Raw genomic sequence first — 12,838 nt, forward strand, 5'->3', positions numbered from 1 at the left:
TCTTCACAAACTGTTTTCCAAATAAGTCTGCTCTATCTAATTAGAAGGAGATAATCAGGAAGAGTGCAGTTGGCATGCTAGCTGGTCTTTGAGAGCAGTAAAAAGCACTTCTAAACTCATCATGGTGAATAATTAAAACGGTTGGAAGAAATTAAGAACTAGTGAAAAAAATTCAACTCCAATCTTAAGTTTTTTACAACTTTTTGTCATGTGCCAAAGAGGAAGTGAACATGGGGGCTCTTCCGGCTCCATCGGCTCTGGGTCTGATAGGCTCTATTCACGTTTACGTCACGAACCAGGAAGACGTTTGGAAAGATGAAATTACAAGTTCCAAGTTCTGTTTACAGTAGTAAGTCTGACAAAATCTATGAAAAATGAGAAAATGTCCCAGTTTTCTTCACAACAGCCAGAAGTGCCGCGATGTAGGGTACATATAACTTCCGGTTAATACTTGTCTGTGGCAAAATGTGGGTGTAAATGTGTGTTGTATTTTCCACCAACTTCATAATCTGACCAAATCTTCAACCAGCATTCTTCCATGAAGAATTTATCCACAACTATCAAAGGAAGAAAGACAAAAACTTAAAGGTGAACAATGACGACGCATTAGTGACACACTGAACAAAACTAACGTTATAGTCATGAAAAAAACATAAGTAATAAGTAATTCGTTAATAAGTAACTTGTTCACTCAGGTTCACAGAGTAACGTGAAACTGCCTAAAATGCTAGTCACATGACCAGGCTGGCGTCACGACATCACCTGGGCAGTAAAAACAAGGAAGTAGAGCACTGTGTCTGAAGTTGCTCCATCCGATTTTGAGCCGAGGAAGATGTCAAAAAACAATGTTTTCTACCAGTAAGTAGTTCTAGCTCCGCTGTTTCCCGTTTGTCTCTGGTTTGTTTAAACTGTTTTCCGCTGATCGTTCCGTTTCTGGAGCTGTTTTCCATCGGATTAGTGTGGACGAACACTGCATTCACAACAAAAAACACTCAAATACGTCCTAGTGTGGACGTATTTGAGTGACTGACTGACAGACTGATTCTAGGACTAAAATTTACAAATGGCTTTCATGGGCGGCAGTAGCTCAGTTGGTAGAGCATTTGCCCACTGATCTGAAGGTTGGTGGTTCAATTCCAGTTCTCGACATAAACATCACAGGTTGAGTGGTCAGATCCACTGACCCACAGGTTGGCTGGTGTGATTCCAGCTCCCACAGATGAATGCTGTCATTGTGTCCTTGGGCAAGACACTTAACCCACCTTGCCCACAGTGTCTGCGTACACTGGTGTGTGAGTGGTTCCTTGTTGTAAAGTGTTTTGAGCGCCTTGAAGGTGGAAAAGTGCTATAGAAAAATGTGACCATTAACCACGATATTAACATAGACAGAGAGATTTGTGCAGTTTAAATCCTACAGATGTTCACAGATTACATGTCTAACATTCAAACTGCATAAATCTCTCTAAGTATGCCAGTATCGACATTATGAAATTGATTTTTAATTCTGTAATTGTAAAATCAGTCTGAGTGAACGAGTTACTTCTGTTTTATTCATGACCATAACATTAGTTTTGTTCAGTAGTTCACTAATACATCGTCGTCGTTGTTCTTCATGTTAGAATGTTTATCCTTTGTGGACTTTGTTGGTTGAAGATTTGGTGATGGGGCAGATTTATGAAGCTGCTGGAAAATATGCAAGACATTTCCACAAATATTTTGCCATAGAAAACCATCAATCGGGAGCTACATTTACCCTACATCGCAGCACTTCCCGCCGTTATGAAAAAGCTCTGTAGACTTACACTGAAAAGTTGTTGCCTCTTTCTTTAACTGCTGCTGTGAGCCTCGACATTTTGGTCTTAAAATACAAGATCCTGGTCTTTTTATTTCGTCGTTATGTCTGTAAATCAATTCCTATTTCTAACATGTAACTCCGCTTCAAATTTCCTGTAACTGCGAGCCTCAGTGAGCTTCATTTGACTGGACTTTGACACTCCTTTAGTCCACTTCTTTACACACTCTACGATATTGACAAGTCCGCTCTTTTCATTTACACATTCTTGCCGTGTATTTCATTTCAATTAACATTTTACACTACAAACGTCCCAACTTTTTTTTTTTTTTTCTGAGGGCACAGAGGGTGAAGGCGCAGGGGGAGCTCTCAAATTAAGAAGATGGAAGAATCAAAAGCGTTTCTATTACAGCGGGGGGCCCTCTCGCTCACACCTCCGCCGTAACCGCGCTGTACGGATACATTACAGAGGAAAGATCAAATTAGGCTGTTTCATTTGGACCAGCGCGGAGCATCCATCCAACAGTCAGGTAATGAGGGCGGCCGCCAGCATCAACACTAATGTTCTTTTGATTAGTTTGGTTAATCTCACTGTGCCACGCAAGACCGAGAGGAAGACGACAGAGGAGGAAGAGAGGAAGAGGAAGAGAGGAGAGAAGAAGAGGAGATGGAGGTGGAAGAGGAGAGAGGAGAGAAGAGGAGGAAGAAGAGGAGGAAGAGGACAGAGGAGAGAAGAGAAAAAAGAGGAGAGGAGAGGAAGTGGGAGAGGAGGAAGGGGGGGAGGAAGAGAGAAGGAGAGGAGAAAGAGACACAAGGAGGAAGCGGAGAGAAGAGGAAGAAAGAGGAGAGAAAAAGAAGAGGAGAGAAAACGAAGTGAGAGAGGAGGAGAAGGGGGGAAGGAGAGGAGAGAGGAGAGAAGAAGAGGAGATGGAGGTGGAAGAGGAGAGAGGAGAGAAGAGGAAGAAAGAGGTGAGAAAACGAAGAGGAAGGAGGAGAGAAGGGAAGGAGAAGGAGACACGAGGAGAAAGAGGAGAAAAGAAGAGAAGGAGGGGAGAGGAGAGAAGAGGAAGATGAAAGGAGGAAAAGGAGGAGGAGGGGTAGTAGAGAAGAGGAGAAGGAAAGAGGAAGAGCAGAAGAGAAGAGGAGGAGAAGGGGGGAAGAGGGCAGAGGAGAGAAAAAGAAGAGGAGGAGAGGAGAGAAGAGGAATTGGAAGAGGAGGAAAAGGGGGGAGAGGAAGGAGGAGAGAAGAGGAAGAGAGAAGGAGAGAAAAAGAAGAAGAGGAGAGGAGAGAAGAGGAATTGGGAGAGAAGAGGAAGAAGGAGAGAAGGGGAGAAGAAGGAGACATGGGGAGGAAGAGGAGGATTACAGAGGAGAGAAAAGGAAGAGGAGAGAAAAAGAAGAAGGGGAGAGAGGAGAGGAGAGAAAAGGAAGATGAAAGGAGGAGAAAGGAGGAGGAGGGGAAAGAGGAGAGAAGGGGAGGAGAGAGAAGAGGTGGTAGAGAAGGAAAGAGTAGGGAAGAGGAAGAGAGAAGAGGAGGAGAGAAAAGAGAAGAGGAATTGGGAGAGGAGGAGAGAGGAGGAGCGGGAGAGAAGAGGAAAAGGAGGAGAAGGAGACACAAGGAGGAAGAGGAAAAGAACAGAAGAGAGAAGAGGAGAGAAGAGGAATAGGAATGAAGAAAAAGAGGAGGAGAAGAGGAAGATGAAAGGAGGAGAAAGGGGGAGAGAAGAGAAGGGGAAGGAGGAGTGAAGATGAAAAGGGAGAGGAGAGAAGAGGAGGAAAGAGGAAAGAAGAAGAAGAGGAGAAGAGAAAAGGAGGATGAAAGGAGAAGAAAGGAAGAGGAGAGGAAGGAGGAGAGAAGGGGAGATGGGGAGGAGACAGGAGGAAAGAGGAGAGAAGAAAAAAAGGAGGAGAAGAAGACGTAGAGAGAGACCAGTTATTTGTAATCTCCACAGCTGGTTATGGGGAAACTCATGACACGTCCTGTGGTACGAGCCAAATGATGTGAAATTGATTATTATTGAATCAAGTGAGTGGGAGTGATGAGACTAGACAATCAAGAGGGTTAAAGAGAATCAAAAACAATTCATAAACCAAGACAAAAATCATAGGAAAGATGCTCGTTCACACCTGTAGTCCCAGAACAGGCGCATGGAAATACTGAAAATACAGATTCAATTCAATATGTACACAGATAAACTGACGTCAGATAAATGAACAGAGAACAGATCTTGTTCTAGAGCTGTTTCAAACGTCCAGAACAGGAATAGAAATCTTTACCTCATGTGATTGATTTAAAGACACAGGCTACGTTCAGACTGCAGGGCTTAATGCTCAATTCGGAGTTTTTTGTGAAATCCGATGTTTTTGCGAGGTCGTTCACATTTCCAATTAAATGCGACTTGTATGTGACTCCAGTGTGAACATTAAACGGCCCGAAAGTGTCCCGCATGTGCACTGGAGACACGACGACGTCAACCGCAGTGAGCGTGCTCTGTGTTTACAGAAGTTGTCCTAAACATGGATGCAGCATTGAGCACCTGGAGATTTTAAAGTTCCTCTCGTACCGGAGCCAGAACATGAACAACTTATTTGTTTTAAGGAGGAGATTGAGAAGAAGGACGAGGTTTTTGGCCGTGGTGTTTTGTGGGACAGCGGTAGCGACGTCCATTGAAAGGAACATGTGGATTTGGAGACGGAGCCAAGAGTGGTGAGTGGAGATGTGCTTTGCTTCAGTGACACGGAGTTCATTAACAATTTTCTCCAATTTCAGCGCAGAATAGTGACGTTTGTGGCTTGTTGATAATGTGTAGGTGGATGAATGCGCTTTGACCGTTCAGACTGAAGTCACATGTCAAAAGGTCAGTCTGTGTGGTTCAGACTGTCATTAAAAGATCAGATACAGGTCACATAGGGGCCAAAAAATTAGATTTTTGTCACTTGAGGCTGCAGTCTGAACGTAGACAGATTTTTCCCCCTATGCTCCTGTATCTGATCTTTTAATGACAGGCTGAAAGACACAAATCAGATTTTTTCAAATGTGACCCAGGACACTTATATATATGCATATATGCATATTTTCTGGGCTATTAGATGCGCTCTTAAGCCTCCATCCCCATCAAAAAACGACCGCGCCACAATCCAGAGCGCCCTATACACGAATCCACTCGGGTGTCCCAGCACGACTTCAGTAAATACAAAGCCGCACCACCCGCAGAACACACAAACACACATGAAGCAGACAGCGACCGCACAGCGAAACACACCCACAGACACACTCATCACTCCACGCCGACGAGGAACAGAACGGAGGAATGAACCGAAAAAGCGAGTGCAATGTGCCACTTCTAGACACGACTGAACAACTGAGTCACTGCGAACACGCCGACAATCCGTTGGTCCCAGACAGCACCCTCCCTACACGCCACAACTGAACAAAGCCCAGAGTCACGTGAACGCCAACAAACAAACAAAACCACTCACCCATCACACTGTTGTATTTCCTTTAAAGTCCGGTGCGGTTTATTTGTGAAAAAAGTTTGAAAATAGACCATTTAATGACCATTATAATCCTGAGCGCCTAATAGCCCGGAAAATACGGTATGTGCTCCTAAAACCAAAACATATCCGATCGTTTGACATGCGACTTCAGTCTGAACAGCCAGGTCACATTCACAGATATACACTTCTCATCATACAAATTTGTGTATGAAGTCCGTGTCAGAAGCACATGTCAATCCCACCACTCTTGGCTGCGACTTTGCACCCACACGTTCCTTTCTACGGACGTTGCTGCCGCTGTCCCAAAAACCGCCACGGCCAAAAGCCTCGTCCTTTTCCTTTTCAATCTCCTCCTTAAAACAAATAACCTGTACATGTCCAGGCTCCAAGACAACAACTTTAAAATCTCCAGGTGCTCAATGCTGCGTCCATGTTTAGGCGACTTCTGTAAACACTGAGTACGCTCGCTGTGGTTGACGTCGTCGTGTCCTCCGATGCACTTGCGGGACACTTTCGGGGCATTTAAAGTTCACATACAAGTCACATTTAACTGGAAATGTGAACAACCTTGCAAAAAAAATCTGATTTCATCACAGACATCATCATCACAGACATATTGTACTGATTTCCATGTAAAAAAAAAAACACTGCGGTGCCCGATGGGAGCTGGCATCGCAGCATACGCCATCTACCTCCAACGGATAGCCACAAATTATGCTGTAATTGTACCAAAATGACTATGCGACACTGCCAAATACTGGCTGTATCACCAATTAAGAAAATAAAATTGGAGAAAGAAATAAGTACAGAGCAGTGGGTTTATGCTGTTTTTTGCAGACTGCATAAACATGTACAAATTACTCTACAACTTTGAGAAGGTAAACAACTACCGTATTTTTTGGACTCTATGTGGTACTTTTTTTTCATGGTTTGGGTGTTTCCTATGACTTATACTCCAGTGCGATTTATGTATTAAAATGTTGACACTGAAGCGGTGAGAGGTTCTAGTCTTGTGTGTGAGTATCTGCTGCTCCTGTTCCTCCTGTACCACTGTCACTTCACTCTACTGCACATGTCTCCTGCAGAAAGAGCCTCTGTTCTGTCTGTATCATGTCAGTCGATCGCACAATTACTTCTGCACCACTGAAAATGTAACATTTAAACAAACTTATAAAGACGATTGAGAAGACTGAACACAAATGCCCCCAAAAACGAAATCATATTTTGCAGATTACAAACTGCAAGTCGTGAAATCTGCAGCTGAAAACGATAATCGAGCAGCAGAAAGAAAGTTTGGAGTGAGAAACTTGTGACTCCGGGAGGATGCACCATGAAACTTTCCTGAAGTCACTGGATGGATGGACAAAGCCTGGACTTCAGTGACACCGAAACCATCCTGTCGGGATTCAGAAAAACCAGAATAATTCTAATGAACTGATGCTGAGTCTGACGACAGCGACACAGAAGAGGAAGAGGCGCTCTGTTTATCTCCGGAGGTCGAGGAGTTGTTCAGAAGTGACACCGAGGATGAAGAATTGAATGGATTTAGTGATTTGGAGTGAGATGGAGAGTTTGTTAAACTTGTTCTGTTCTGTTGTTTATGTTATAGTTTATCTGAAGAACTGTTCATATGTGACGTTAACAGTCTGTTGTTCTCTCTTCTATTCTTATTACTACAACTTGACTTTACACGGGAAATGTCAGTTCCTGGTCTCTGATTTCATAAAATAAATTTCCCCCAAAAAGTGCAACTTATATGTTTTTTTCTTCTTCATTACGCATCTTTTGGCTGGTGCGACTTATACTCCAAAGCCACTTATAGTCCGAAAAATCTAAAATCACTAGAGCTGGCCAATGATAGAGCAGTGGGCGGGGCAAAGTAAACTAAAAAGTACAACTTAACATACCAAAAATCTGTTGCAATCAAGATATTTTAATAATCGTGTAGTAATAAAAATGTAAAAGTAGCTGTTTCGGTGAAAAACAAACTCAAGGATCACATTTTGTTGCACGAGGACCATATAGCAGCAACTACAACGATCATTATTTTCTGTCCAGCCAAACTGCACACACGACTTTGCTTATGCCCATCTCAGACACTGTTTTCTCCACAACATCACAGAGAGAGAAGACACTTAGTGGACAGGACTAACAGTTCAAACTCTTCACTTCTTCACTCTGAATCTGGCAGACGGCCTTTAAAGCTGACATACCAGACTTTTTCTTGTAAACAAATGCATTTTATCTTTTTCCCCCTATTGAGTATGTTGTAAAAATAGTCCACGCCGCTTCTCTTTGCTCAGAGAAAGCTTTTCTAAAGCTCTGTAAGTGTCAGGAAATTCTTGCGTGTGAATTTTAACGATGCGCCGAAGGGTTTGTGAGCGCTAGCAACAACTTAGATAGATTTAAATACATACTTATTCCTTTCACAGTTCCGAAGTAAATCCATCTTTAAAGGGTCTATATTACTGTGGGTGGCCGGGCGGTCTTGGAGGCATCGGTGTAAGAACTACAGCCCGGGATGGTTTCTTTACGGCACCTTTATTCCAGTAACACTTTGAGCAAACAACATCGTCCGACTACAAAGCTGGTCACACTTTTAAAAGGATCCACAGCCACTACCAACTGTTCAGGTGACCAATTAGCTGAGGTGGGGACTTGTGAGATGTGACTTGGACTCGAGCCACACTGGATTTTGTTTGCCTGATGAAAGCCAAGTGCCGAAACGCTGTACTGTTTGTCCTAATAAATCTCACATTTTGCAAGTAAGACGATGTGTGGGATTTTTCTCTATGTTCTTGGGCTGCTCCTTCTCCTCCAATGCACATGTCTCAAGTAACTGATGTGCAAAGTTCTAATTCTTTTTTAGGATCTGACTTGATAAAATGGACTAAAACCTGGGACTTGATGCAGACTTGAACGTCAGTGACTAGGGACTTGGTGCGGACTTGAAGGTCAGTGACTAGGGACTTGAGGCAGACTTGAAGGTCAGTGACTAGGGACTTGATGCGGACTTGAAGGTCAGTGACTAGAGACTTGACGCGGACTTGAAGGTCAGTGACTAGGGACTTGATGAGGACTAGAAGGTCAGTGACTAGGGACTTGATGCGGACTTGAAGGTCAGTGACTAGGGACTTGACGCAGACTTGAAGGTCAGTGACTAGGGACTTGATGCGGACTAGAAGGTCAGTGACTAGGGACTTGACGCGGACTTGAAGGTCAGTGACTAGGGACTTGAGACTCAGTGACTAGGGACTTGACGCGGACTTGAAGGTCAGTGACTAGGGACTTGATGCGGACTAGAAGGTCAGTGACTAAGGACTTGACGGACTTGAAGGTCAGTGACTAGGGACTTGATGCGGACTAGAAGGTCAGTGACTAGGGACTTGACGCGGACTTGAAGGTCAGTGACTAGGGACTTGATGCGGACTTGAAGGTCAGTGACTATGGACTTGATGCGGACTTGAAGGTCAGTGACTATGGACTTGATGCAGACTTGAAGTCAAAGACTTGAGACTTGCTTTAGACTTGCAAAACAATGACTTGGTCCCATCTCTGCCAATTAGTCCTCCCCATTTTACAATATGACATAATCCATACATTAGAATAAATATTCACATATAATACACATTTATCAATAAAAACATTAACATCCAATGATACAAATACCCACAATTTCTCTCAGAATATTTAAAATTAGACATTTTTGTAACCCAAGCACTGCCGGACACTTTCTACTTTTCAAAATTGCCACCCGGAACCAAAATAAGCCGGGTTTGTAGGAGCACTTTGAGTTGACGCCACCTTGAAGACTCTGAGCCGCTCGCTACCATTGACAAGTTTTACACTTCTAACTCCACATTTATCCATTTTTAGTGCTCAAAACTTGCTAACTCCCCGCTGCCTGTACTTTACAGAGTGGCCCGATCGAATCCAACGTGGCGCACCTGATCTCACACAACCTACAGTACCAACAAATCCCCGACCCACAACGTTCACAAACAATGTTCCACTTTCTTAGCTTTTATAAACTATAACAAAAATGTCCATACAGCATAATATTTGCATCACTTCATTGAAAATCATTTAAAATGACTGTGACAGGGACCTCAAAGTCACAATTACACTATTTTCTGATCCATGTTCTAATGTAGTTTCCTCTTCACAAACAGACCTGGAATTTTGTTTATAAAAGTTAACTTGAGAACTACCACTTCATGACATCATAAGGTGGAACAGAGCATTTTGAGCTTTGGAGATGTAGACAGACTAATAATAAAGGATTACTTACACGTGTGAATGAAACAAAACATAACTCCAGCTCTGTTTTTGAGGAGGTAACAACATTATAACATGTCTTAAAGCTCACAAGAGTCAGTTTTGTGTAATATACTGTAGGACCTTTAATACTATGAATCCTTTAAAACAACATCGGTCTGCACTCTTAACCAACAGGTCATCTGATATCCTCCACAGCTCTACACAAGCAACACCATCAGCTTGCAATATTTCTTCACTCCAAAAACAAAATTCCAGCAACTTCCACAGAGCAGCTCTTTTAATATAATAATAAATACAGTCTCTTACCTCTCCACATGGTCCAGGTTTCCGGACACTCCCAGGCCTCCGATGGTGTAGAGTTTTCCATCGTACACGAGGCTGTTGTGACGAGAGCGCGCCACCGTCATCCGAGAAACCAGGTTCCAATTATCCAGAAGAGACATGTAGCACCACACATCAGACACCATCACCCCAGACTCTGTGCCACCTGCAGGGACAGGAGAGAGGAGGACACAAGTGTGAGGACAAAATGTGGACAAGTTAACTCTTTTCCAATAGTTTTCATCACATCAAACTCTGTACCACCTGCAAGGGAGAGGAAGAGGGACACAGGTGTGAGGACAAAATCTGGAAGTTTAACAATTTTCCAATAGTTTTCAGCACATCAGACTCTATACCAAATAGAGATACACTGATCCAGGTTTTTCTATTCTGATACTGGTGCCGATACTTAGGCTTTAAGTATCTGCTGATACCCAATATCAACTGATACCAGGTCAGATACTGAAAATATAATGTATTTCTTTTAAACACAAACTGTGTTTGGCAAAATTGATCCAAATGTGTTTTACAACTGTTCATCATCATTTAAAATAAGTAAGTAAGTTTTTTTTTTTTTATTTACATAGTGCTTTTCATAGACATTTGTCACAAAGACACTTAACAGATCATTATTCATTCACTCCACACCTGGTGGTGGTAAACTACTGTTGTAGCCACAGCTGTCCTGGGGCAGACTGACTGAAGCGCGGCTGCCAATCTGCGCCATCGGTCCCTCTGACCACCATCACTCACGCACACCACATTCATACTAGGCAATGTGGGTGAAGTGTCTTGTCTAAGGACATAATGACAGTTCTTGTGATTGGCGCCCCTGTGGCACCTGATTTTCCCACTGGTCTCCCATCTAAGTACTAAACAGGTCCAGCCCTGCTGAGCTTCTGAGATCTGACAAGATCAGGCTTTTACAAACTGGTATGGCCACATACACAAAGTAATTACAGAAGAAGCTTTGTAAAAAATACAAGTTTAATATTATGAGATATTCTGGGCCAACACAGTAGCCAGTAAATTGTTTTATTGCAAAACCAAAATGGGATATCAGTTAAATCACTAGCTGGAAGCTGATATCTGATCCATCGAATTTTCAATATCAGTGCTGATACCAGTATCGTATCGGTGCTTCCCTAGTACCAAAGAGGAAAAGAGAGATAATGAATAATACTCATATTTTATTTCAAAGGTGCAACTAAAAAAACTTGCAATTTTGAATTTCCCAATATTGCTATGTCGCAGGTAAAAGTCCAGAGATCTCATGCACCCTTTTTAGGTCCATAAATCACAATCTAGTTGTAAGACATTTAATAGTGATTTCCTCTACTGTCCTACCCAGATGAACAGTATAGGGAGCACATGTGTAGAAATAAGGCGTATATTGTCTGAAAACTTCAAACTCTAAAACTTTGAGGTCAAAGCAAAGGTTCTTAAGTGCGTGTTATTTTAGGCTAATAATATTATGCATTATTTTCTATATCAATAACATTCAATTTTTCATCAATAAAGTGCATATTTTGCATTTTAAATAGGTATTTTCCATTCAAAAATGCCCAGTCTAAACTTCAATAACTCTGTTTTTCATAATAATTACAGTGGTAAACATGCAATCAACACCAACCATTTCTCTTCAGTGAGCGCTATAGTAAATGTAATTAATCTTTAGACCAAATAAACACCATATTTGTATTTGGAGCTGTGTAACCGTTAGCAACCATTTTTCATTGAATATAACTTCCCCGTCTGAAGCGGCGGGCGCATGTGACTGGGAGAGTGAGAGCGGTCCAGTCTCATCACGTGTTGTGTGTTTTTCTTCCTCTCTTTGCCTGAATAAATGCTCTCCTGAATAATAGATCTCAAGGCTCCATTTACCCAATTATAAATGGTTGTAACCCAATTACAGACAGGGCCATGATTCACAGCCAACAAAGAGGCGCCATTACGCAGGTTACAAATGGCACACACAAAAGAAAATACTCAAACTCAAGCTGAGAGGACCAATTTTCTACCTCCCGTCACCTGTTTGGAGCTGTCGGCCAATCCCAGACTGCGACCTTTACCTCCCGGCCAATCACGTTTCGAGATATTCTTATGTTAAAGGTGCATTGTGTAACTTTTCTGCTTGTCACCGTGGAGATGTTGTTGCTTTGTTTGAAATGTCACAGTGTGGCATTAAAGAATCAATCAATCAGTCTAACATTTACTCAGTAACATGGGGTTTTGTTGACCTAAAAACTTGCTTTGTTACTGTGAGTGGGCTCGCCTCTCCGCAGATCTGACATGTAACTTGGCCCTGTGGTATCATCTGCTGTCTCGTCTTGTTGTAGGGAGTATTATATGTTAAATAAAGGTGAGTTGTTCTACAGTTGTAGGGAGTATTATCTGTTACATAAAGGTGAGTTGTTGTACAGTTGTAGGGAGTATTATCTGTTACATAAGGTGAGTTGTTCTACAGTTGTAGGGAGTATTATCTGTTACATAAGGGTGAGTTGTCGTACAGTTGTAGGGAGTATTATCTGTTTACATAAAAGTGAATTGTACAGTTGTAGGGAGTATTATCTGTTACATAAGGGTGAGTTGTTGTACAGTTGTAGGGAGTATTATCTGTTACATAAGGGTGAGTTGTCGTACAGTTGTAGGGAGTATTATCTGTTACATAAGGGTGAGTTGTTGTACAGTTGTAGGGAGTATTATCTGTTACATAAAGGTGAGTTGTTGTACAGTTGTAGGGAGTATTATCTGTTACATAAGGGTGAGTTGTTGTACAGTTGTAGGGAGTATTATCTGTTACATAAGGGTGAGTTGTTGTACAGTTGTAGGGAGTATTATCTGTTACATAAGGGTGAGTTGTTGTACAGTTGTAGGGAGTATTATCTGTTACATAATGTTGTTGTACAGTTGTAGGGAGTATTATCTGTTACATAAGGGTGAGTT

The 12,838-nt window shown here is 42.2% G+C and overlaps 1 protein-coding gene across 1 annotated transcript in view; it reads right to left on the reverse strand.

The window, feature by feature from the left end:
* The window catches only part of LOC110154500 (kelch-like protein 29), a 798,906-nt gene that overhangs the window by 145,819 nt on the left and 640,249 nt on the right, over positions 1-12,838 (reverse strand). Inside the window, exon 15 of the mRNA XM_055149662.1 lies at positions 9,878-10,058. Coding sequence (XP_055005637.1) covers positions 9,878-10,058 — 181 coding nt within the window. The remainder of the gene's footprint in view (positions 1-9,877; positions 10,059-12,838) is intronic.

The sequence above is a fragment of the Boleophthalmus pectinirostris genome, unplaced genomic scaffold (assembly GCF_026225935.1).
Source record: "Boleophthalmus pectinirostris isolate CB_2022bp ecotype Guang Dong unplaced genomic scaffold, ASM2622593v1 HiC_scaffold_13, whole genome shotgun sequence".
Lineage (NCBI taxonomy): Eukaryota > Metazoa > Chordata > Actinopteri > Gobiiformes > Gobiidae > Boleophthalmus > Boleophthalmus pectinirostris.